Here is a 24,610-nt window from a genome sequence, read left to right on the forward strand (position 1 = left end):
ATGATCAAACTTTACAGAGCTGAAGGCAAATATTCCGTGCCATAAGAATTGCAATTATTCGTTATTACGGCAAAGCACACTCATTATGTTACCCTACAATTGAGACTGGCAACACTCGTGGTAATTTGATGACGCACAGGTCGTGGTGCTTTTGGCTGCAGAGAGCAAGTCTGAATGTTTTTACGCCATTTTTCTTTTTCAGCCAGAAAACCCAACTGACCTCCTTAATCACCTCTGAATTTTCCTTCTCCTGACTCTTGTAGCCTTATGAACATTTGTTTAATGTAAAAACACTATAATAATTCCACCAAGTAGAGATGAGGTGTCGTCATAATGTTTCTATGAGCGTGCTAATAATTTTACAACTAAAACATTATTAGACATAATAACTTAAAGTCACCTAGAATGGGAGCACTAACCTTATTATTTTTTAAGATAAAGTGATGAACATTTCCGTGTCACTCTTGAATCTCATTTGCCAGTGCATATACTATTTGCAACTGAAGACAAAACATTGCTTTTTATCTCTAGCGTTGTCCATTTCAATCTTTTCAATTTTATATATAAAACATACTTCTTTCACAAAACAGTGGCTCTGTGAGGTGCATACAATTGCATTGACCCGTAGCCTACCATATTTTTCTATCTCAGCCATCATCAGCCTTCCAGTCTGAGGAGCTTTTGATTTTTAACTTCCAATGATTTAAACACAATAAATGGGTATAACTTGTATTGTTTTTCAAGTACTTACCTCAAAGTCCCATCAGGTACCTTCACCACTGTGTTGTATATTTTGATAAACTGAATAAATGTCAAAAATGCAGTTAGCTAGCTGACATGAGAGCAATGTGCTAGTTAGCCGAGAGCCTAAACATTCAGATGTTAGCTTGATCACGTTAAAACAATCAGCGCTATTAGATATATATTAGATAATATATAAGAGATATTTTTAGATAATTTTTGAAGATAATTTTCCTATTATACAAGAGCAGTGATGGAAGAAGCAAGTAAAACCACTGTGTTAAATTTCTCTTCTACAAGTAAAAGTACTCATTATGTTCAATGACTCCTCTTAGAATTATTATTTTTATAGATATTATAATATTGGATTATTATTACTGATGCATTATAATGTAAGGAGCATTTTAATGTCATAGCTGACTTTAAAATGTAGATCATGTTTTGTATGTAAAATCTCAAATAAACAGTACAATATTTACTTCTGACATGTATTGGACTAGAAGTATAAACTAGCATAAAATGGAAGTATTAAAGTACCTTAAGTCCAACTTAAGTACAATACTATAGAGTATTATCTTGCGGTGTCAGTGGTTGGAGTGTTTCAGCACATTAGACACCAGAGAAAAGAGTCAAAGGACTTGTAATCAGCTGACACAGTCGCTGCCAAAGGATTCTTTGAATGGCTTTTCAAAGGAAACACTGTCCGCACATGGTTCATCCGTCTGTTCCCTTTAAACCTCATCTAACTTCCGTTCAACCCCCACCCCCCCAGTGGTGCAGGAGACATTCCTCACAAGAAGGTTGAATGGCAGCCCTGTTGCAGGTCAGCCTAGGCGGCAGCAACAGGCAATTTACAGGGTCCCTGCTGTGTGGCGCTGTGACCTGGCCTCAGAGCAGTGCTCCCAGGTGACAAATAAAACACTAGCCCTCACAGGGCCGCGCCTTCAGGCTCCACAATACTAATTCAATACAATGCGTCTAATTGTTGCGTATTTCAGAGTGGTTAGTAAGATCCTTTGCCAGCCATTCAGAGGATTACTGCTAATTGGGAAATAAACGTGTGGTAAAATAGTCTGGGATGAGGTAGTTAATGTGGAACACTCTTAATGGACACTTAGAGCGTATTAGCTTCATTCTCACAAAGCATTGTTTGATCAGAAAGGCTGCTTTATTTTCTCTTTATGGTGTTCCATTAGATTTGGTGTTTTTCTTAAAATACACTGATTGTTTTGTTAGGCGCCACCAAAAGTCAGCATCAAAGATGTTTGGCAATATTGCAACAATTACCTTGGCAAAGTCATGTCATGCATAAAAGCATAATTCATACAAAATAATATTTTAGTAACGGTCATGGGCAGCTTTATATACTCACTAACAAGTCCAGAAACCAGACAGTCACAGTGCTTATCAGCGATGGCTTCGTTTGATATTTGTGGAGCTGCTCCACTGAGAGCAGATGTTACAAACTCACAGACTGTTTGTTAGAGCTCATTTACCAAAATAAACTTGGATTTATACTGCTACCAAGTCTTTGAGCCTGAAAATATTCCAATATTCCTGGATAAGCATTCTACAAAGTGCACATATGTGTTAATGTTGTGGTTGTGTCAAACCCTGTTTCTTGTACCATTTGGTTTTCAGTCAGTAATTTATATTTAATCAAGTATGTTTTGTCTGAAGTGTAGCCACCAGCTATTTGTATGTTTTATATTCACTCATGTTGTATCTGCTTTAAAACACTGCATCAGTAACTGGCCGGCTATAAACTGTATCTGCATCAATCCTGTTTAAGCAAGTTGTGGTAGCATTACAGTTGAAATCCATAAGGCATTTTTGTAATTCATACATCATTATTTAATCCATATTGGTGAAAATGGAGTTTGTCCTTGCTCTCCGCAACAAATCATTAAGAAATGTTAACTGTCTAGCTGACAACACTACGGGAGTCCATTCACATCATGAATTAATTATATTATATTTTATTATATTGCTGAAGGAGGCCCTTCAGCAGGCCCTGAACCCCTAACTGCTTGGCGCACTGAGTGGCAGCCCCCTCTCTCTGACATCTCTCCATGTGTTGCTATAGGTCCTATTTGTGTGCATGTGTGTGTAAAAAATACTAAGAGTGAAAATATTGAGTTTCCCCTTACGGGATTAAATAAAGAATATCTTCTTCATTTAATGAGAATATATTTATATATTTCACAATATTCAGTTTGATTTTTCTGTATAGCAATAACTGAAACATATACATTCACCATGCATTAAAACATTTTGAGTTCAGATGATTTATAGCTTCGTATTCATGTTTTCAAAATAAATAGTTTCCAGTCTGACCCAGAAGGGATCTTGACCTAGAAATAGCTGTCCCGTATGTAAAAAACAATTCCACTGCCATCACTTTGGAGGCAATTTGTCTTGTTGAAATAACACCTATCTGTTGTGCCCTCGATTTCAAGTTTGCGACATCGAGGGCTTAGATTTTTTGTGCCATCAATAAGACAGATGGTCTATGAAGCAAGATTCACTCAGGAGCACCGCTGCATCACGTTGGTTTCAGCCTGGCACAGCAAGGTTTTCTATCTCAATTAAGGGGACGAAAATGATCCCAAAAGTGCCAGAACTGCTTGGGGACAAGGCTAAAACTTTGTGGGTTAAAAAGGTTACCAAAACTGGCCCTTGACCTAATATGTTGTTATTTCAGTAGCTCATAAGATGGATTCCCATTTACTTCCATTCATCCATCAAAAGAAATTAGTGCCATGATGTTGCAGTTAGAAACAAATTCCATGTTTAAAAAATGGTCTTTGGCTGCCAAAATGACGAATGTCCTGTGTTACAAATCAGTTGTTGCATCAGTGGCTCAAATTATTCTGGAGTCTGAATACACTGATTTGATTATGGTGATGATCCGTGTCATGGGAAAATCTGATAGAAAGGTGAATGCAGTAAGCTTCTCTAAGTAGTAACATGAGTTTTTTAAGGCCTTACTTGTATGTTACAAAAGGTCTGTCTTCTGATTCTCTTTTGCACTGCAGTAGATAATTCATATGTAACTTTTACTGACCTTTTACATTTTTAACAAGCTGCTTCTTAGTTTTACTCTAAAGGTCACACTGATGTTTTTGCATAATTTTGCCAATTCACTACATGTCACATATACTTTACATTCTGCTGACCATTTTCCAAAGCAAACCAAAGCTTATATATTTTTTAGTATATTAATGCTAATGTTTTTCAGGGTTTTTTAGAGAGAGATAATCTGAAATGATTTTGAGAGACCAAATTGAGCATTACGTTTGGTTATCTTTTGGTTTTGTCTTATGTTATTGTTGCACTGTAATATAATTGTAAGCATGGGTTGATTTGTGTGCCAGTACGGTGTGTTCATGTGCTTTGACATCCAAGACTTAATAAAAGTAAAAGTAAACTGCTAAACAGCAAACTTTGTAATAAAAGTAGCTTTGAAGCTTTTCCACAACATTTATATTTGCCTTTAGTTTGTCTAAACAATTTCGACAAACAAAGATTATTTTGATTTGAGAAGTCTGCACTGCATTACTAAACAACAATAACATAATCCTGGAATATAAATGTTGTCCACTGCCATACATTACGGCATACATACAAGTTGAATTTCATATTGAGCTGAAATAAGTGGAAACCTATAGCTGCCAGCAGTGTAAAGAATACGTGTGTAGTAAATTGCTTCAAATATGCAAAAAGATTTGTAGTAAAGGGTCAAAGTTATCGACACACAGTCTCTGGAATCTGGAGAAAGATCAAAGGCCATTTTCATCCAAAACCAAATAGTATCTTTGAACAGAGTCCGAGGTTATAATCTCCATGATTATCATGTGACCAAAGGTATTTAGTTTTGTATTTAGTCTGTATTACATCTGTATTTAGTTCATAAAATGACAACAGAGCTGTGTCCCTCCTCATGAAGACCGTGAGATGCAGTTGAAAGCTAGTAAGTGGACCTTGAGTGAAGATTTTGGTATCAGTTTCCCGGAGGACACTTTTTAATAAATGACATAAGGAAAAATCTTTTTGGTATTTACCCTTTACCATTTTTTAATAAGGCACTTTGCAATTCATAATTTAACATTTACAACCGCAGACTTATTAACATAATTAGCATTTTCATCTCTCGTCTGTCCAAGATTACACAAGAGAAACAACACGTTTGTGTCCCACAACTGCTAGTTGACTTTACCTACCAGTTGATGGAAGTGTTATTGTGTGCTCGTACTTTCTATTTTAGGCTGGATATCAATGTGGATTCATGGAGATGAGGGACAAAACATCTAAATGGCTATCTACAGGATAACAAATGAACTTTTCTTTGATAATCTGCTGGATGACAATGGCTGTAAAACAGTACAGAGGAAGCTGTCTCCTGGATCAAATGAGCAGGTTCTCAGCATGCTATCAGTACTGTTAACTCCAGCTGTAAACCAAACCTCCCAGGAGGTCAGAGGTCAAAATGTTTGGGCTTCAGAGAGACGCCACAGCCTGAGCATGGCCAGGATTTAATATGAAGTCTGACACAAAGTTATTGCCTGTGAATTAGGGACCTTAACATCCACCCTCATATACTGTGGGAAGACATTACAGAGGAAGTCCAGATGATGTTGTTTTTAGCCATACTAGCAGCAAGGCTCTATAAATGTTGGTCAATTGGGCTTCCACTTTGGTTAAAACTCAATATATATCTCAACAAATATCTGATGGATTGTTATGACATTTTGTACAGACATTCATGATTAATGTGTTTGTTATTGTTCTGTTTGGCTATTTGAACAAATAAAGACTGCTGTGACTATTTTTCTAAAATAACAATTAATACAGAATATAAGCTGATGTAGAACATACTATACAAAAACAAACAGAATTATGTAAGTAAATACACAGAAAACATAAATAAGGAAACAGACTTAAATTATAACCGGTTGAAAACACATCTCTTTCTTTTGACACAACAGGCTAGAATTGGTCAATTTTATACCTCGTAAAAAACGATGATACATTTGTTCTGATGAGTAAGAAGCCAGTCAGTGAGGTGATGCTGGATGATTGAACACTATATCACATCAGCAATGTGGAAATGTGTCTCCTCTGTGAGGTGTGCGTTTGGATTAACCCTGTTCAAACAGACTGGAGCAAATGTGTCATGTTGATCTGTGAAGCTGTACGGCAAGCTGTGTTAGCTTTCAGGCAAACTAAGTTGAAAAGAATTCCTTTGTTTGCAATAATAGTCAATAATCTAGCAGAGTGACTAAGATTTAAAAGAGGTCATTTGGATTCTGCTGATATTATATACAAACCTTTGACAGAATAGATTGTGGTTACAACTATAAGGATCATTGTAGTTGGCTATACAGTGACAATAGACAGAAACAGCAGTGTAAATACTAATGATGCAGACATAAACAATATGCCTGTGTTGTTTTATGAATACCAAGAAAGCAATTTGGTAAGTGAAAACAATAGATAACAAGCTTATAATTCATTTTCATGAATTTAAAGGCTCCATTAAGTTAAACAGGAACTCCACCAGACAAATGCAGTCTGTTATGAGGACAGTGTTAATTTAAAGCACAATAGGTTTTTTCTCTGTCTGAGATACTTATATGATAAGGTAGATAGTGAAAGTGCCTTAACATTGCAGTCAAAAGACTACGCTTTTCTGTGCACAGCTTAATTGAAGGTCACGTCAAATGAATTGTTTCTTTAAAGAAAATTTCAGTAACACCCAGATAAGAGACTTAGAGAACCCTTGCCTGCTTGCTCTTCATTTGGCATGCATTTTGGCAGGCGCCTCAATGCACTTCCCTCCAGGGTGGTAGGGATGATAAAGGGAGAGAGAGGCAGAGAGGGAGAAGGGTAGACTCGTGGTGTGTGTATGTGTGTGGTGGGAGGTTGGGGAATCCGTTATCAGGAGCTGGGAGCAGCAGCCTTTACCTGAGACGTGCACCTGCTGGTTCAGTGTGTTCTCACGGAGGACAAACCCCCCACAATGGTACATCTGGATACACTTGGAACATGAAGGCTAATTACTGGAGTATTAAAGTGTTCTTGTCTGGTATCACAGAGATTTGTCCGCACAGCATTCTGCAGTGACACAAAGCCTAATTTTCACACATTTGGAGGTCAACCAAACTAAGCATAAGAGCCCCAGCTACATGTGCAATGAGACACTAACTCTGGAGAGGTAAATTCATACACTGATACATGAGAATAACTGATTTACAATTAACAGTTCAACATTTTTGGATACGCTTATATGCATACCATTCTCAGTACCTTTCTTTATGAGAGTTAGATGTACGGTAAATAAGCTTTCAGGAAATGGTTAGCATATTTTGGGATAGAAACGTGAGAAACAGCTAGGCAGGTTCTGTCTGAAGGTAACAAAATCAGCTAATTAACATGTTGTTTTTTTTATCCTGTTTGAAATGTGCCCTGAATTACATGTTGTCAATTTAAAAGATAATTTTGTCCGCCAAGAAAGTTGCAGTTTATCATAAAGTAAACAGTAAGGTCACATTCAGTTTTGTGTGAAAGCTGCTCAATGAACTATATCTCTCTTCTTCACAATATATGTAACCAACATGTTAATGCTGTAATGCTAGTTAATGTTTGCTAATGCTTGGTTGCAGCTAGCTAGGTAACCTAGCAATGTTCCATGCAGTAATGTATCTCACCTGATGTGTTTAATCCAACGACTCTTTTCCTTTCATCACATCATCTACTCATGTAAGTTCTTTGACCTTAATTTCAGTAACATTCGCTTCAGAGAAAAAGTTACGATATCACATTCACGACTTTTGGGTTTGTGGTCTTTCTAATTATGTATTTTCACATTTTTAATTTACATACATGTATAATTCAGGGAACAATACTCACTACTAAGCTACCGCCTGGTACCTGTTAGCTTAGCTTAATTTAGCATAAAGACTGGAAACAGGGAATCACTTATCATGGCTCTGTCCAAAGGTAAAACAATCTCCAGATCATACCAAAGGTCAGTAAATAAAACGTCATATAACTGTTTTTCTACTTGATTTTTTGGACAGATTAAACAAATGAGATATAATGTGTTAACTTGTGAACTTTAGAGGTGCTGGTAGGCTGATTTTGTACCCTAGGGCAGAGCTAGGCTCAGGGTGCGAACTACAGGGGAGCCAGGAGGAGCTTAGTTCCACTAAATAAGACATCATCTCCCCAAAACGCATGATTGTGATATGACATTAATTTCTATATATTTCTCTATCATCATGGATCCATGTGTAAATTCGGGGGTGTCAGACTTCATCCAGCCAGAGGGGATGATTACTGACCGTCCTCAGATGGCCAGTCTCTCAGCGATCTCCTGGCCCAGTATGCTCCACCGCCCCACTCCTTCTCCGGTACGGGTTGTGTCGCTAGTACGGCAGACGCGCTGTAAACGTTCGTGACCCTGAGAGTGAAAATAAACAGTGAGCTCCCTTCCATGGTATAGTTCGCACACTGGCTAGGCTAGCTCCTTCCGTGTTTCCAAGCTTTATGCTAAGCTATGCTAACAAGCTCTGGCACCAGCTTCATATTTACCTTACAGACGTGAGGTGGTATTGAGCGTCTTATCTAACTCTCAGCAAGAAAACAAATAAGCATATTTCCCTAAATGTCAAAAGATTTGTTTAAGTAATTTTATTTCATAGTCAGCTTTACTACAAAGGGTAGCTAATCATTTCTTCATATGTCTTAGTATGAAATTATATTTCTGTAGGGACTGATTGCCCTCTTGCTCCTCCTATGCGACTGAGCCCAAGATGAGAGCAATTGTAGGGAGCGTTAATACAAACCAGATGTTAAACTTGTGTCCTCAAAATGAATAGGCCTATTGGGAAACCAAGGCGAGTCTCAGGGGACATTCCACTGGAGGCTAAGCTGATTGGTTCATATTGAAACAACATGGCCAAGATAAACTGGGATTTCAAGAAAGGGGGTCTCTGGACGCTGGAGTCTAAAATAAATCGTTAGGGCTAAAGGAGGAGCTTAGCTCATCCTCTAACGAAAACAGTGAGTTTTGCAAGTGACTGACACACATGATGACTGTGGCGCCAGGCAACCTCGGTCTACGGCCCAGTTGTGGGCTGCATGGGAAGTGGAGAGCATCAGGGGCCATGCTTCTTTTGTGCTGATGTCACAAAGCTGCAGGGTATTACTTTTTCCAAATTGTTGTATTTATTTTCCCCTCACGACTTGACTGTTGGCAGGGGAAACTAGAGCTGAAACAGTCTCGTAAAGACAAAGATTACTCTTATGATCACAAATTTAAATGCAGCTCTTTTGTTTAATCTTGCATAAAGGCATCAAAGGTATCATGTGTGACTTGAGCTCTGCAAATACAGCAACATCTTGATCTATTTACTTTTTAACACAATTCCCTGTTATTTAGTTCATGGGGAGATAAAATACTGCACAAAATATCAGTTTACATCAATCTCGTTCATTTGCTTTCTCCCCACAGCTTATTATCATTTAATACGGTTTTATTTCAAAGCCTTTTGCTTTCATATTTTCAAGATTTCAAGATTTATTTAACACATACGCAGTTGTACACAGTACAGGGTGCAGTGACAGACTGTGGAAAGTAAAACAATACAACAGAGCACTCCTCATGTTGTATGACAACCAAACAGACTGTTACAACTTGTTCCAAAAGAAGTAAGAGGATATTTTATTTCACTTTTATAAATCAATAGGGATGTTGACTCTCATCAAAGCGCATCAGTATCAATGGTGAGGAGATTACCACAACTCAGAGAGCAGCTCTGTGGCCACATGGGTTTTGTGTTTGCTATCACAACAAGACTCACTCTTGTAGAGTGGAAGTCTAGTTTTTTGGACCTCCTATGTGGGATAAAAAACAAAACTCCCAAGGTCACAATAGTGGCATTTTAATTACCATCAGCCGGCCACGGAGGTAATTGCTGGTGCCATGTCCTTCGGTACTCTGAGATGTCAGGCTTTACAAAGAAAGATCTAAAAAGAGAAGCACGCTTCCACACAATAGCTGGAAAGCAGGAGTGCGGCGGTGCTTTCCTCTGTCAGTGGGCTGGTCGGCCTGTTTTGTAAGCACTTCCATCCTGTGAAAGCCCCTGGTAGACCTCCACCTGCTAGCTCACTACTAGTGTACTGCAAGTTCTCAGAGAGAAGCGAGCCAGCCTCTCCCCCTCATTTCACTGGCGCCAGCGCTCAATGGGCCCTGCACTTTGATTATTTGTGTTAACAGTTAATTTAGCACCACAGACACATGTGCCAAAGCTGGCTTCACTTCCTCATGCATCACCAACAAATGTGACTTTTATGAGTTCCTTTTCACAGGGCCACCCCCCTCTCAGCTAAGTTCTTGCCTCTCGACTCACTCTCCTAACCCTCTATGGACTCCCCACGCACATACACACTCACCCCTACAGACACCGCCTCCTCACCTCCTCGTACCTCTCCTCTTTCCCTCCTCTACCCATCTCATTTTCCAACCTCCCGCCTCCACTCGCTTATTTCGTTGGTTAAGCCTTAATCTCTTCCACATCTTCAAGAGTTATTTCTGGCTCCTCTGGTCCCAGTGTTTGCATTATCATGAATACATTTCATGTCAATTTATTCTTTGGTTAAATACCACAAGAGAGTCCGTCTTTGGGAGATTTGAACTGCAGTTGAAAAGAATGCTTATCCCCCAAAAGAGGGTCCTCTCAAAATTTTCTGACGACTTTTTCCATTTGGAGCGGAGCTTACAAAAATAACTACAAAAGGGGAAACTAAGAAATAATCATTTCATACACTAAGCTCATTTAAAAAGACATTACAGACCACAAAGAACGCTTACCTTATTGCAAGTGATGATAAATGGTGCTATAATTAAGAGTCCTTGCTGAGGACGACCACTCTACATAGTAAAGCGTTCCAGATTTTAAGTCAAACCTGAGAGCATGACCTGCACTTTTTCAGTATTAGGTGACACAAAGATATAATCTGCCTTTATGAAAACCTCTACCCTTAATAGCAAGTGGAGCCACAGTCTAGTGGGTAGTGGGAAAGGGAGCTCAGAGGACTTTGTCAATGCCTAGTTAGCTTCGACATTGATACTCAGACTGGGAAAGAACAGTGCTGAGGGAGCACAAACTAGCCGCACACCGATGAGCTCATGCCAGGACTATGCAAGCCGAAGGCCACAGGAGCCATGGAAATATTTGGACATCTATTTTGCTCCCCCGCTTGTCTGTAGTGCAATACAGTGCATCATCTTTTGTGGTTGAGAGACACGTTTTCAAGTGGCCAGAGGCAGAACCTTAAAAGGTCGGTCTTGCATTTTTTTTTTTATTGTGTGACTGCATTTCAGCCACTCAGCAGGAGCAAATTGCGACCGCATCCCGACACCACAGATTCTTCTTCATTAATTCTCCATCCATGCCATGTAGTCCATCACTGCTTGAGCATTGATTCATGCGCAGTGGTCCATAATAGCACAGTCGCTGTGGCGGCCTGTTTTCAGTCAGACATGGTCAATGATAGTATCCTGAAGCAGTGTTATATGTGGTGAAACTGCTTGTGGAAACATGAGAAAATCTTATGTAATTGCTTTTGCTTTAACCTGAGCACACAGTATCTGGGTCTGTACAGCCAGGCAGCTCGCTGAGGCATCATAAAATCTTTCATTTGGATTATATTTCATCTCTTAAGAGGTTCAGGTCTTGGCTTTAAACTACCAGCAGGTGCATTATAACACGTTTCATTACCACCTCCTATTCAGCATGTATAAGCTGTATAGCTATAAGGAGTTTATGCTGGCAGTGTGGCTCTAGCAATGTTGGGCTGTTGGTCTACCACTTTGGTCCACACTGAAATATCTCAAATATTGAAGGAATTGCTATTTTGTCCAGATGTTCAGATGTTCCAGGTAACCAGAGGATGAATCCTACAGACTTTGGTGTACCCCTGAATTTTCTTTGAATGAAGTCTTTAAACTATTGAATGAATTGACATGTAATTTGCAGACATCCGTGTCTCCCTCTGGATGAATTGTAATCACTTGGTGATCACCGGAGCGCCATCATCTGATCAAATTTAAATTTGTCCAAAACTTTATACTGGTTTATCACCAAAGACCTAAAAAACTAGTGACATTCCCTTCAGCTTCTACTGTACTTTGTGCTTTTTAAGATATGTTTGCATGTGTTTCCAACACATTTAACTGAAATGGTGACCATTGTTAAAAATGCTTTTATCTTTTCAGAACTACATCATTAAAATAAATTAACTGCTGTTTTACATTTTTGTCAAAATACATGACAGATAATGTGATATTATAATGACATTAATCTTCTTTATTGCTACTAAACAATTGCTTGCTAGCTAACAGTACTGTAGCTTGGTTAGCTTAGTGTTACTGTGAATTCTTCTGAAGGCAACCAAATGAAGTTATCACCTCTTAAATGGAAAAAAACCTGTGAGGAAGCTAGACAAATAGCAATCTTCATTCTCATTCCTTTCACATACAAAAGGTGGGAGGATGACAAAGTCTATCCTCAGGGGAAGAGATGTCACAGGGGAATGCTCTCAGAGACACTTGGCTGACCGTGCTTCTGCACACATCTCCGGGATTCCCTCCTCTTCCTTCCCAGTATTGTCTCACATCCTGCTGGGCCCAGTTCTCCTCTCCTCTGCAGCCATCGCTGCCACAATAGCATCAGTGGGCAGCGGGCACCGAGGGGTGACCAGAGGGACACCAGCAGTCAGCCTGACAGGATGTGACACACTTCTCTCAACAATTAATGAGTACAAAAGGAGCGGCTGACACGACATGACAGCTTAGCGTGGCACTTCAGGCCTTAATGGCTCACTGAGTGGCATCTTCACACCCGGCCATCACACTCAGAAACAAAAGTGGCCAATGATGGCAACACGAAAGACACTTGCTAGAATGTTTTATTCAACATGAGGTTGGTTCTTGGAAAAAATGACACTGCAATAGGACGAGAAAATGATGGAAAAACTCATGCTTAGCGGTGGAGAGCACTGTACATTTACTCTAGTACTGTACATCATTACAATTTTGGAGGTACTTTACTTAAGTACTTTCAATTTAATGGTATGCTATACTTCAACTCCAATGCAGCTCAGCAGCAAATATTGTACTTTCTACTCCACTATATTTATTTGACAGCTACAGTTGCTGGTTACATTGCAAATTTAGTAATAGCAATAGCAGCAACAAACTACACAGCAGTATATAAAGCAGTAAATATTAGCTTCACCTTGACCAGCAACAACAAAGAATACTGCATACAGAGTAATGATAATCCAGTATTATAACAATTACAGAAGCCATTCTGCTGCCTAATAAGTACTTTTACTTTTGATACTTTAAAGTACATTTTGCAGCTTATACTTTGTACTTTACTTCTGCTTAAGTGAAATTTGAATACTTCTTCCCTCAAAAGTAGAATTACTGCAACATCTATGATATTATGGCAAAGTCTTTCCAAATATTATAAAACTGCAAAGAAAAACAGCCTTGCCACTGCAAATTTCAAAGCAACGATCGTCGTACTAACCAAAGACATAAAACATTCAACAAACTAGTATTGATATCCTCTCTCCCCAGTGAGTTCGAGCCTCAGTAAATGAGCAAAAGAACTGAATTTCTGCCTCCTCTGGCGTTTGCCGACTGTTAACAGCAGCTTTCTCAATATTAATAGTGATATTACCGATGGCACCACTGAAAGAGAGGGATTAGTGCTCATACTGCTGAATGAGAAGTCACCGCTTGGCTGGTATACATGTGGGATTTGACTTGACTTTTCTTTAAACACAGCAAATGGGAAGCCAAAAATCTTTTTCATTTAAGAGCAATTAAGTGGATCCCAGAATCACTGGCTCCAGCACGCCGCCGAGGCTTTTTTTTTCCTCCTGGTTTTATTACCCATTTCCTCTCCCTTGCGCCAGCAGAAGGAATGCTCACTTTTCTCTCACAAATCCACATTTCCAATGCCAGAATCTCACAGGGACCACCATGATTAAGTGCAAGCCAGTGCTTCCCTAAACATGTGAGACATTATAGACCACCCCCCTCCTCCTCCAAACACTGGAGAAGTGTTGTGTTCCAACATTTATGTGAAGTAATTAAAAACATCCACCAGTAATTTAATAGTTCTCACCAAGTAGAGACATGAAGTCTACAGTTTTTTCACTCAGTATAAATAACCTGGAATGCAGTGAGTACACAGACAGACAGTTTGGCCTTTTTTTCTCTCTCTCTTCCTGTTTTTTGCAACATTTTGTAAGAAGCCCTGTTCTGTGTCACTTTGACCCAAGACGAGGTTGTGTAGTTACAAGCGGCACACTGACTTTTAAATTCATGTTCCAGATAGCCTGATCCATAGATCATACTCTGACAGCAGATTTAAACCAAAGCCTTCCTATAACTTGAGACTGTCATTCTACAAGTCTTACAATCTAACATAAGTGAGCATAAGAATGACCACAAGCACTCGCAGCAGCAGCGTATCCGAATGTGGATGGCTCTGTGAAACGCATGTCAATAGCCCAGAGAGCCGGCAGTGCAACAGACATGTGTTTCCAATCTGTCTCTTTTCTCACAGTGAGAGGGGAGGCCATTCATTTATCTCACTGTAAATACAGCACTTGAACACTCAGATGCACTGTTTTCGAAACCCCCCTAAAATACAGTCCGTGTGGGTAATTAGCTTAAGCAAACAGTTACTGTTACTGATTTTTAAAAAATAATACATTTGATAAAATCATTATGTTATTGTTTAAATATGTGCAATATTTGGCTCAAAGCCTAAACTAAGCTCAGCCAGTAATGTCCTACATGGTCAGATCTGTTTCTACCAAATGCTCTGTTATCTATGATGGTTGCTGGACAGTAATCTGGGTGAAGAGCACATGGCATTAAAAACCCTGGCTAAGAAAATCAAATTTAATTGATGAAGGAAGTTTTAGACTGGTGCCCAATTTTCTTGTTTTGAACTCAGCTAACTATTCATGGTTTGGGGGGTCAAGGGGAAAACAATTAAAGATGCACCTAATTAACATTTTTATATAAGCACTGGATCAAACAACTACATCTAATGTGAAAGTGGTCACTCCCTGTAATGAACCCACAGAGAAGTAGATCCTGACTGCGTTTTGGCTTCCATCAGGTCATTGTTCATGGCTTGTTGCATGCAAATCAATCTATTATCCACAGGTTTAAAGACAAACTACAGATCACTCAGAACAACTTAGTCAGGGATGTGTTGGGTTTGACCCAAAAACAAATGGTGGCGAACAGCAATACCAACAGCTCGGATGGCTACCATTGAAGGATACAGCTGTAGAATCACAACTCAGTGCAGTACATAATATTTATAACAACAGAGCCCCTGAGTATCTTAAAAGACCAGAGTCCTGTAGGGTTGGGGGAAATCAGACTAAAGAGCTAGTGTTGTCGATTTGTGCTTGCCATGGTTTAATACCAATATGGGAACTTGTTCCATTAGATTCTGTGAGGACAGGAATTGGATAACATTTTTATAACTTTGCATCCTTGCTATCTTTACATTAAGTACAACAATGGAAACACATCTTGGGATTTATTATCCTTTACAATTTTGTAGTGGTGTGATTTATTGTCCTCCGTCTTTCTCGTGTGTCAACTGAATCTTTCACATTTTCTTTTTTTAATCTGAATACACATTATATGAGCGCTCTTCTCTGCCAAACTCCACATGTAAGTTATGGCAAAGACTTAAAGAATGGTGACAAATGGGGTTTCTCAGGAAGACAGACACATTCTCCCTTCAGTTGGCCGTAAAGAAGACAAAGCTTTTTACAGTATCAACAGACGCGAGACGTGACCTTTTGGCCCCTCAGGGCACAAGGTGAAAGCTCTGGGAGCAGAGGGCTGGTTTCAGCAGTCTGCCAGCAGACGAGACATATGTCCTCCTCACCACATTCCTTCCCATCTTAGATCACTGAACAACTCCCTCCGGTTTTCTGGCTTCAGTCCCTTCCAACACAAAGCAATACAAGTCTTTTTTTGCTCAGATGGCCCCTTATAAAGAAACCATAATAAACCGGGTGGTACAAGTGTAATAAGCTCAGTGATATTCCAGTGCGGCTTCAGCTGGTGCTTTTGTGCAGGTGCCTTGAGTTTGAAATTCAGATTAGTCTGATGGGGCTGGAGGTTAAATAGTCAAGTAAGGATTTCCTACTTCCATTCAAATGAGATTCCCAAGAAGAAAAAAAATTTAGTCATCATGAGCAAAGGTTCAGAGAAGTCTACTCTGGAAATACATGTGGTGAATGAAGGAATAAGCCTGGGGAACCTGGGGCTGTCTCTTTTATATTTGGGAAAGACTGTGCTGCTGAGTGAACTGGCTGCAACACAAGCCTCTTCTGATTTCATATTCATGACTTCCGAGAGGAGAGGGGGGATAAACAAAACAAGCAAGAAGAGTATAGCTGATGGAAGCCAGGCCCATATACTAACCGTCACATCTAGAAAGTCAAATCTCATCTCACTCAGACTGAGGAAGAGCAAGGTCATCCTCGGCAGCAAACACTGACTCATCTCACACCCACACAAATTGAAAGAAGAAATCTTGCTTGCATTCAGATATCCAATGCCCTCATAGTACATACACTGCCTTAGTTATCTATCAATGTGCACAACCTCAATAGCCCATAAGGACACACAGGGACACCAGCAAAGAGCCTTTGTGACAGCAGCCTACAAAACAGCTGAGGCTGTGGGTCCCTACAGCAAACTGCAAAACACGTCACTTATCTAAAGAATAATGACAGCATGCACAAATGGAGCCTGGAAGCATCACAGTGGTACTGCCTTTTCAGACCAGTCATGTCCTCTAAACAGAAGCCCCTTCAAAGAGCCCTGCCAAGGACATACATAAGTGTAGAGCGCCCTCTAGGGGACAGAGCTGACTGAGTTGATTGGTCATGAAAAGCAGTCAAGTGATAACAGTGCAACCAAAAACACATCAAGGCTCACACTATGCAAACTTAGCTTGAAAACAGAACGTGTGGGGTAAACGTGGCAGACAGACAGTGTGCTCATCCCAGTCCAGAGACAAGACAGGCTGCCCGGAGTCAGGCTCTGCTACAGCAAGGGAGATATATGGCCAGGAGGTCAAACAGGTCGAACATAGATGCCACCACAGTTCCTTCATTTTTAGACGTCACACACACACAGACGCAAGGTCTTGAAGCCTTTAATAATTTAGAGGACACATATTTGTCAGGAGTTGTACTTTCTTACAAATAGGGCCCTGCAGAAACATTCAACATTACGGTATTCCCAATCTTGGGTCAATGTCACAGGCTCTGGATGGAAGAAAAAATAAATCTGGAAAAACAAATTAACTGATGGTACATCTATTTTTGCTGCTGGACCATCAAATTTTAATTCTTCTGAAATAAGCAGAGTCTGGTGCCAGCGGATAATGGGAATGCAAATTGCCAGAAATCCCCCAAAACACACTATAAGCCTCCCTCACAGACCAGCTACTGGTCCAGGCTGTTACTGGAACAAAAAAGGTCTTGTTCAATTTTCCTAGTAAATAGGGTTTAAGAATGTATACTGATAGATGCTAAAGCAGCCTAATGTTTACCAATACACACTTATTTTAAACAGATAAACAAACTGGGTGTACTTAAGATCCATCAAACAGCTGAAAAGCAACAGGTCACATTCTCAGAGGAACAGTACCCAATTGCTTCTCACTGCCACACTAGCTCTCTACTACCAAATACTGCGCAGCACTGACTGGCTTAAACAACTATTAGTGCACAACATAAGGTGAGGATGGATCGTCACTCATTGAAGAAACCGGCTTGTCCGTCTAATAAATATGCCACTCAATGAGAACTGAAGTGTATAATAAGTGGCATTTTGATTATATTCTTCTAATGAGCACAAGTCACATATCAAATACCCGCAGCGTTGTGTCACCCAGCAGTTTCATTAACCTGGTTTCCATTACATGGCCTGACAGGGAGAGCTTACTCACAACATAATGCATGACTCGGGCTTCCAATTGCCAACTGAAGTCAGCCTGTCAGCTAAGGCCCTCTTGTGGGAAAACTGGCAACTGTAGGTGCAATCAGATAAAACGTCAACCTTGGGATTTGTTTATTTTTTCGTAGACAGTGATTTTAATATCAGAAAATCACAAGTTCATACACCTGCCATTTTCACTAGAAGTTAAATGCAAGGGTTTCAGAACAGAACAGGCTTCAACGTCTGTTACATGTCAAAGAGCTGCAGAACAGAAACATATTGGTATCGTGTCAAATACAGATATATATATATATATATATATATATATATATATATAAAAAAAACACCTTTCTTACCTTGTGACACTACTTTTAGACTACAGCCACAGTTAAATTTTCAGAAAATATGCGTGATATTTCCTTAATTAACCTGCTAAATTTGACTAACAACTCAAAAAATGTGGCTTCTCTTTGACTAGGTGTTAGTTACAGAACATGCCTTCATACACACAGCTCGCCGTTTATTTCAGTGATCAGTCAGTCGAACATTAAACTATTAGGACTCCGGTACAGCCTCTGCATGGCCTCATGCTTCCCCCTCTTCAAGCCCACTCAAGCTGGAACATGTCGAACATAAAAGTCATTGTCAAAGTAACTTTATTAAAAGGCAGATAACTGTGGTATTGTAGTCTGCTAAACATCTATTTCAGTGCTTAACTGCAGGGACATTTTCTTTTTGAATGAGCTATGTAATAATAAAGTCCAATCTTGCTCTTGCAGACGATATTGTTGATGTGCGAAGTGAGCCTCTTGATGATTTTACACAATATTTCTAAGAGAGTAAGGTTTAAGACAGAGGGTCGAAACAATCCATTACGATTAAGTGCTGTAGGTTTGTCCTTCTGGTGGTTGTGGAAGCTTCATATTTTCTTTGGACATCATTAGACGCCTTAACTCTTGAAGAACAATTTTAATGCTATAAGAATTCTGCCATTTTGCTAATATTGGTATGCTACGTGAATCCACCTGTGAGACACAAAAAAACAAAACAAAAAGACACCAAATCAGTTTGACAGGAGCGCTGACTTATTGCAAGGATCACATGTGAGCGGCACAAAGCCGCAACGCAGAACAATTTCTGAGTTCAACAAATGAGAAGATCAGCTTTGTGACAACACTTACCGTCCCATTGGAATTATTTATCCCATTCATGTTAATTTTTGTTACAAATCTAACAGTCGGGGCTGCCTCTGGGTATCTGGATCCACATTCCACTTTCAGACTGTATATCCTGTTCTCATAATTGGTCTGAAAAACACAGAAGTCGAGAAAAACATGTACATCGGTTACAGCAGCTGTATTAGTGGACAGTATTTTCCGTCTGGATTGGAATGTCGATCCACATGCTGAGCTTGCGCTGCTTACTCTTGCTGGTCCAATGATCATGCCTGTCCACCGTGTGAGAGTCATGTCTTCGTCATCCTCAAGGCCCCAGCTGACTGTGCCATCGCCTTCGCCCTTCTGCCCCTCTTCAAGCTCCTCCAGCAAGCGAAAATTGCGTGGAACTTTAACTCCTGAAATACCAAAAAGCAGAATATGAATTACACAGATTTAAAAACAAAAATATTCTGCATTTTTTTGATCCTGCTGACAAGTATTGTGTGTGTAGCCAAAGCAGCTGCAGTATCTGTGTTCCGTAAAACCACTATTGGCACTATTGTTGTCAAAAAACTATTAAAAACACATCAGTGAGACGCACTGGTGACATGTTCCCTCATTATGATGAACATGGGCGCTGCCATTCATTTTGTGTCAATCCTACATACACCGTCCGCTGCTGTAAGTACTCACTCGAGCATCAAATGTTTATTAATCTGCAGCTGAAAATAGCTCCCAGCAAATGCAGTATTTATTCCTTTTTTCAATAACTGCTAAAAATCCTAAAATGCCCAGATGAAATCAATGAGCCAGAACTCAGAAAGTACTGTAGGACTACATGCTATGGTGTTATTGATGCTGGCCTTCTAATGGGATTTAGGAACAATAAAAAAAATAAATTAAAAAAAAAGGTTATAGAAACTGCATAAAGAGAAAGTCATAATGGACACACTTTTTTAAAACTAACTGGTTTGAAGGGGAAATGATTAATGATTACTGGAGCAACCGAAGCAAAAATGGCACAGATTTGATAAAGTTCAAATGTTTCCTTGTCTTAAATTGCGGTAAACTGAATAACTTTGGGTTTGGACAGAACTAGAAATTTGTAAAATATCACTTTGGGAAACTTTTCACTATTTCCTGACATTCTATAGACCAAAAGGTTAAATGATTAATCATCAAAATTATCGGCAGATTAGTAAAAAGAGCTGAAAAATTAGTGTCTCAATTCTCAAAGACTAAATGATTAGTCGATAAATAGAAAAAACTACAGATAGATTAACCGATGAGGAAAACAACAATTAGTTCCAGCCCTATTTGTAAATAATTGTTACTTGCAGCTCTAAAACATAATTTTAAAATGACAGTTTTCCTCCGAAATAGAACCGTAACTGCACGATCAAAGTGTTTTGTCACTGCTGGTGCTCCAACTGTGCATCATGAAAACTGATGCAGACACACATTCATCTAATGCATCTAAATGAGTAATAGTGTTAAACATGTGCAAGACCAGACAGGTTGATACAAGAAATGACTCAATAAATTGGTGCACTATATGCACGTGGCCACAGCACATCCTGATCTACCTACTGTGGAAATGCATCTAATTTGATACCTTGTTCACAAGACATTTACTAAAGATATCTGATCCTGCTGAACACTGAAGCTTAATAATCTGCACTCTTGACAGCCGTTTGGGAACGGTCATGAGATTCGGAGCCCATGGGCTTATACTGCTGATTTTTAAACAAATGATTCAAAGTAACATCCACTTGTCTTATGACTGATGTTGTAACTGCTGACTTGATAATAACATCATTCAAGACGAGTCCAAAGTGCTCTGCTACTAGGGAAATGTTCTAGGAAGACAGCTCAGATGTTGGCATCAAAAACAACGCCTGACAGGAACTCACAGAGGTGTAAATGATGAACCACTTACAGCTCATGACTGGAGAAACGGTGGAGGGTGAGGGGACAGCACTTAAGAAAAACTACTGCTATTCATAATTATGAGCCTGGAGACAAATTCACAGAAGGGGAAGTGAAATGAGCACCAGGGACTGAGGCATAAGACATGGTGAAAATATTCAAATTTCCCCCGTCATCGAATCGTTCATTTCACCTCCTACAATCTGAAAAGTTTTTCAAGATTTAACTCAGGGCTTGAAAAAAAGTAACGTCGGGACTGTTGAACTAGCCTGATCGGACAAGTGAGTTGCAAAAACATTGGTATATAAAAAAAAAACGATATAAAAATAATCGCATTAGAAACTCAACATCCTACAGTTGTTTTGCAGCTCAAGGTTGGCCAATCAAGAGTTGAAGTGACGCGACAGACGCGACAGGCGGCTGTCAAATGTTACTTCTCTAAACTCAATCAACCTCTGGGTCTGAAAGTGAAACCATGCAGACGGAATTTAAACCTGTATTCTCTCCAGCGGCCAGCAGGGGACGAGTCTGCTGGTTACAAAAAGAAGTCTGCTTCCATTAGAAATAATGGTAAAATGTTGCTACTTCACAGTAAAAACAGTAAAATTTGTCTTGGGGCCAGTAAATTTCTAACCCACTGGTCCGGTGGGGCCAGTTGCAAAAAAGTTTAACATTGAGCCCTGTTTAAGTCCTTTATCAACATGTGAACACTGGTAAAGACACCAACATTATCAGCTAATTCACCACAGCTCAGGTGTATTAGCATTTATGTCAGCTGCTAGGTAAAAAGAAAGTGCAGTACAGAAATGTACAAGATCCTAGGGATGCAGCAACAATGAATGAATGTATATAATCCACACACACGTTTTTAAAACTTTATAGGAGTCAGAAATCTGTAAATATGCTTAGTAAAGGCCACTACGATCCTACATGATGACAGACAAATAGCTCAGCGTGGTCAGATCAGCCCATCATGTGCCTCTCATATATATTCATTACTGTATAGTTTTCATCTATGGTTTGTGGTTGCGCAGGCCTTACCTGTTCTCTTCGAGACCTCATTATTGTTATTTATAGGAATGCTTTTGTTCCTACAAAAATCCTCTGGGACAAAGCATTATTATGACATTCAATTGTAAGAATAAAACACGAGGCACAAATGTGAGCTGTTAGGAACTTTAGCTTTCCTTAAAAAGGCATGAGGTGTGTGTCAAATTAGTGATTCACTTTAATCTATAACCAAAAAAAAATAAACTTCACTACATTTCAAGAGCTAACGTTATAACTGTTTCAATGTTCCCAGGCCAGGCTTTTCTATCCATCTATATATCTAGGGCACTTAGTGACTTAAACCTAGCTAGGTTAAAAATGAATGAGCAGATCGCGCCAACTAACCTGGTAACGTAGTTTCGATTATGAAGCTACTTCCGCGTCGTAATAAATTCCCCGTGTATTGTTAAACTGCTCTGAAGAAATAACGTAATAATATTGTGAGAACATAAATCCTGTGAATATTTACTTTGTCTGTTATTTAAAATAAAAAAAAGAAAAAGAAAAAAGTTCATTTTTTGCAAGTTTGAGAACCACGCTTCCTGAGCGCTGAAGCAGACATGGGCTCCGACTATTTGCTGAAACAAAGCGTGCCAACAGTATGTTCTCTCTCTGCGTTTCTACACTCCCCCAACCCTACAACGACAAAAGCATCTACATCTTATAGAAACGCCGGGTTCTTTCCTGCTTCTACTCAGAGTTAAAGAGTAACGTTAGAAATCCTGCTAAAAATGGACAATAACGTTAGCATGTGGGGTGCTAATGAAAGCAGCAGGGGATTGCCCCCCCCCCCCCCACACACACACACACACATTAAAACATATATCGTTACCTTTATGTTGTTTCACAGAGAAGCTATCAAAATCCCCAGATTGCACTTGTCACTGTGAAATCGCAGTGACAGCTTAATGTCTATTAAGAAGACACACAAAGGGCTTGTGCTAAGACAGTCACTGCGAATAAAGTAACGTTAGGTTTATTCCGATCAAGTGACTAACGTTAGCTAACATTAGCTGGACACAGAACCGCGCGTTGTTGAAATGTTCCAGTTGCTAAGTTAGCAAGTAACGTAGCGTTACTGTCTGCGGTTGGTTACAAGCCTCATAATAAGGAGAAGGTACAACGTATTTGCATTATTATATCGCATTATACTAGCTCTAGGGTTTCTTTGTAACAACGCTAAGTCAATACTGACGCCTATTTCTGATACCTTGCGCTATTTCAGCTAACTCACGGGCAAGCTATTCGCTCGTTTAAGCTAGGTTAGCCAACACAGTAGCTCCATGAGATAGATGGCTCCCATGAAGACCACTGCTTTACGGAGAGGAGATATTTCCGTCACAAGTTGTAGTTCCGAGCAATTTGTAAACAATTTAAGTGAGCAAATGGCCACGTTTGCTGACCAAGGAGACAGCACGGCCCCAGCTTCGCCCACACTTTGTGTCGCTGTAGATATTAGTTTGAAGGCACACAAACCTGAGGAGGCCGCCATCTTCTTCAGCCGAGTCCAGAAGCACACAGCACTGTGACATCACATCAGCTAAAACCGGCAGAGCAGTGCTGCACTGGTTTTCACACACAGTTTACTGTTCACTTTCCATGTAGTCTGAAAGACAACAATTACACCACTTGAACGTGAACTGCCTTTTGAACCTTGATGTTTCCTTAAATTTCCATTCCAGCGGCTTTGAAGTCAACAAAGGTTTTATTTGTGTGACATATTCAATCTGCTTTTTACATCACTTCATCAAAGGAATATGACTCGTCTGTCTTTTAATGGCTGCACTATTCCATGACATGGAAATTTCAGGTGGTCTTATAAGTATAACTGTTGCAACTAAAACCAGTACGCCTATTGGACAACAAATTCAATAATAGATGTGATAGTGATTAACAAATCAGAAAAATATGATCATAAACAAAAGGTTAGACTAAATGTGTTGGTGTAAAAACAGCTAGCCCCTTTTTCTTTAACTTTAAGTTAACATTAATGATACCTCCAAAGTCTTAGAAATAATAACTGTGTATCAGACAAACAGCGTTTCATCTTTGTGGCCAAAAAAAGATGAGATGTCCTAAGCAATAGTTAGACCCAATGTGTTGTAAAAACTGAATTAGCAGAGACAAGCAGACTGGATTCACAACAAACCAGCTCTAAAGATAATAGGTGAAGATACTGAAGAAACCCTGCAATGCTTAATTTGAGGACAACAACGCGAAACACGTTAGTCTGACAATTAAGTTGTTTTCTATACTAAAAGCTATAATTAAAAGAGTAATTGCATATAATGTTCATGGCTCATTTTGGGTGTAAATAAAAGTTACTTACTCACAAATTAGATAAAATGGATCTAACAGCTGTCAGCTATACTACCACATGGAACTTTGTCAAGTTGAATTTCCACTAGAAGTTTAGATAGTTTTGAACAAACACTACCAAAGATGGAGCCACCAGGTCTGGCAAGGTTGAAAAGGTAAATTCAAGCTTTTAACTGCCGGCGATGCCTTCTCCAACAGCAAGTGTGAGAATTCAGTCTTGCTTAAATACAAAAACTGTCAGAACAAACATCCAATCTTCAACCTCACTGACCCCCCACTTTCAGTACGTGATGCTGTTGAAACCCTCAAACATAATTTAACAAGTGTTTGTGGCAAAGTT

At 39.5% G+C, this 24,610-nt stretch overlaps 1 protein-coding gene across 2 annotated transcripts; it reads right to left on the minus strand.

Annotated features, from left to right (window-relative positions):
- Window positions 1–17,011: 17,011 nt before the first annotated feature.
- On the minus strand, window positions 17,012–23,475 carry ube2v2 (ubiquitin-conjugating enzyme E2 variant 2). 2 transcript variants are annotated; one of them, XM_038717846.1, is made up of 4 exons: window positions 23,428–23,475; window positions 19,240–19,388; window positions 18,997–19,122; window positions 17,012–18,840 (listed from the first exon to the last, which is right to left on the minus strand). In XM_038717846.1, the coding sequence occupies exons 1-4, from the start codon at window positions 23,441–23,443 to the stop codon at window positions 18,694–18,696; spliced, it is 438 nt and encodes a 145-aa protein (XP_038573774.1). In that variant the 5' UTR covers window positions 23,444–23,475; the 3' UTR covers window positions 17,012–18,693. The 2 variants fall into 2 exon arrangements, with proteins under 2 accessions (XP_038573774.1, XP_038573771.1); XM_038717843.1 differs by lacking the exon at window positions 23,428–23,475 and adding an exon at window positions 22,784–22,964.
- Between the last annotated feature and the right edge of the window lie 1,135 nt (window positions 23,476–24,610).

Source organism: Micropterus salmoides, unplaced genomic scaffold, assembly GCF_014851395.1.
Source record: "Micropterus salmoides isolate LMB-PRFRI ecotype aquatic unplaced genomic scaffold, ASM1485139v1 Ms_hic_scaffold_14, whole genome shotgun sequence".
Lineage (NCBI taxonomy): Eukaryota > Metazoa > Chordata > Actinopteri > Centrarchiformes > Centrarchidae > Micropterus > Micropterus salmoides.

Coding starts and splice junctions, on each gene's coding strand:
- ube2v2 (XM_038717846.1), bottom strand. Junction 19,123..19,239: donor TGATCATTGGACCAGCAAGA/GTAAGCAGCGCA, acceptor TGTGTTTTTCAG/ACCAATTATGAGAACAGGAT. Junction 18,841..18,996: donor TAAATAATTCCAATGGGACG/GTAAGTGTTGTC, acceptor TGTGTCTCACAG/GTGGATTCACGTAGCATACC.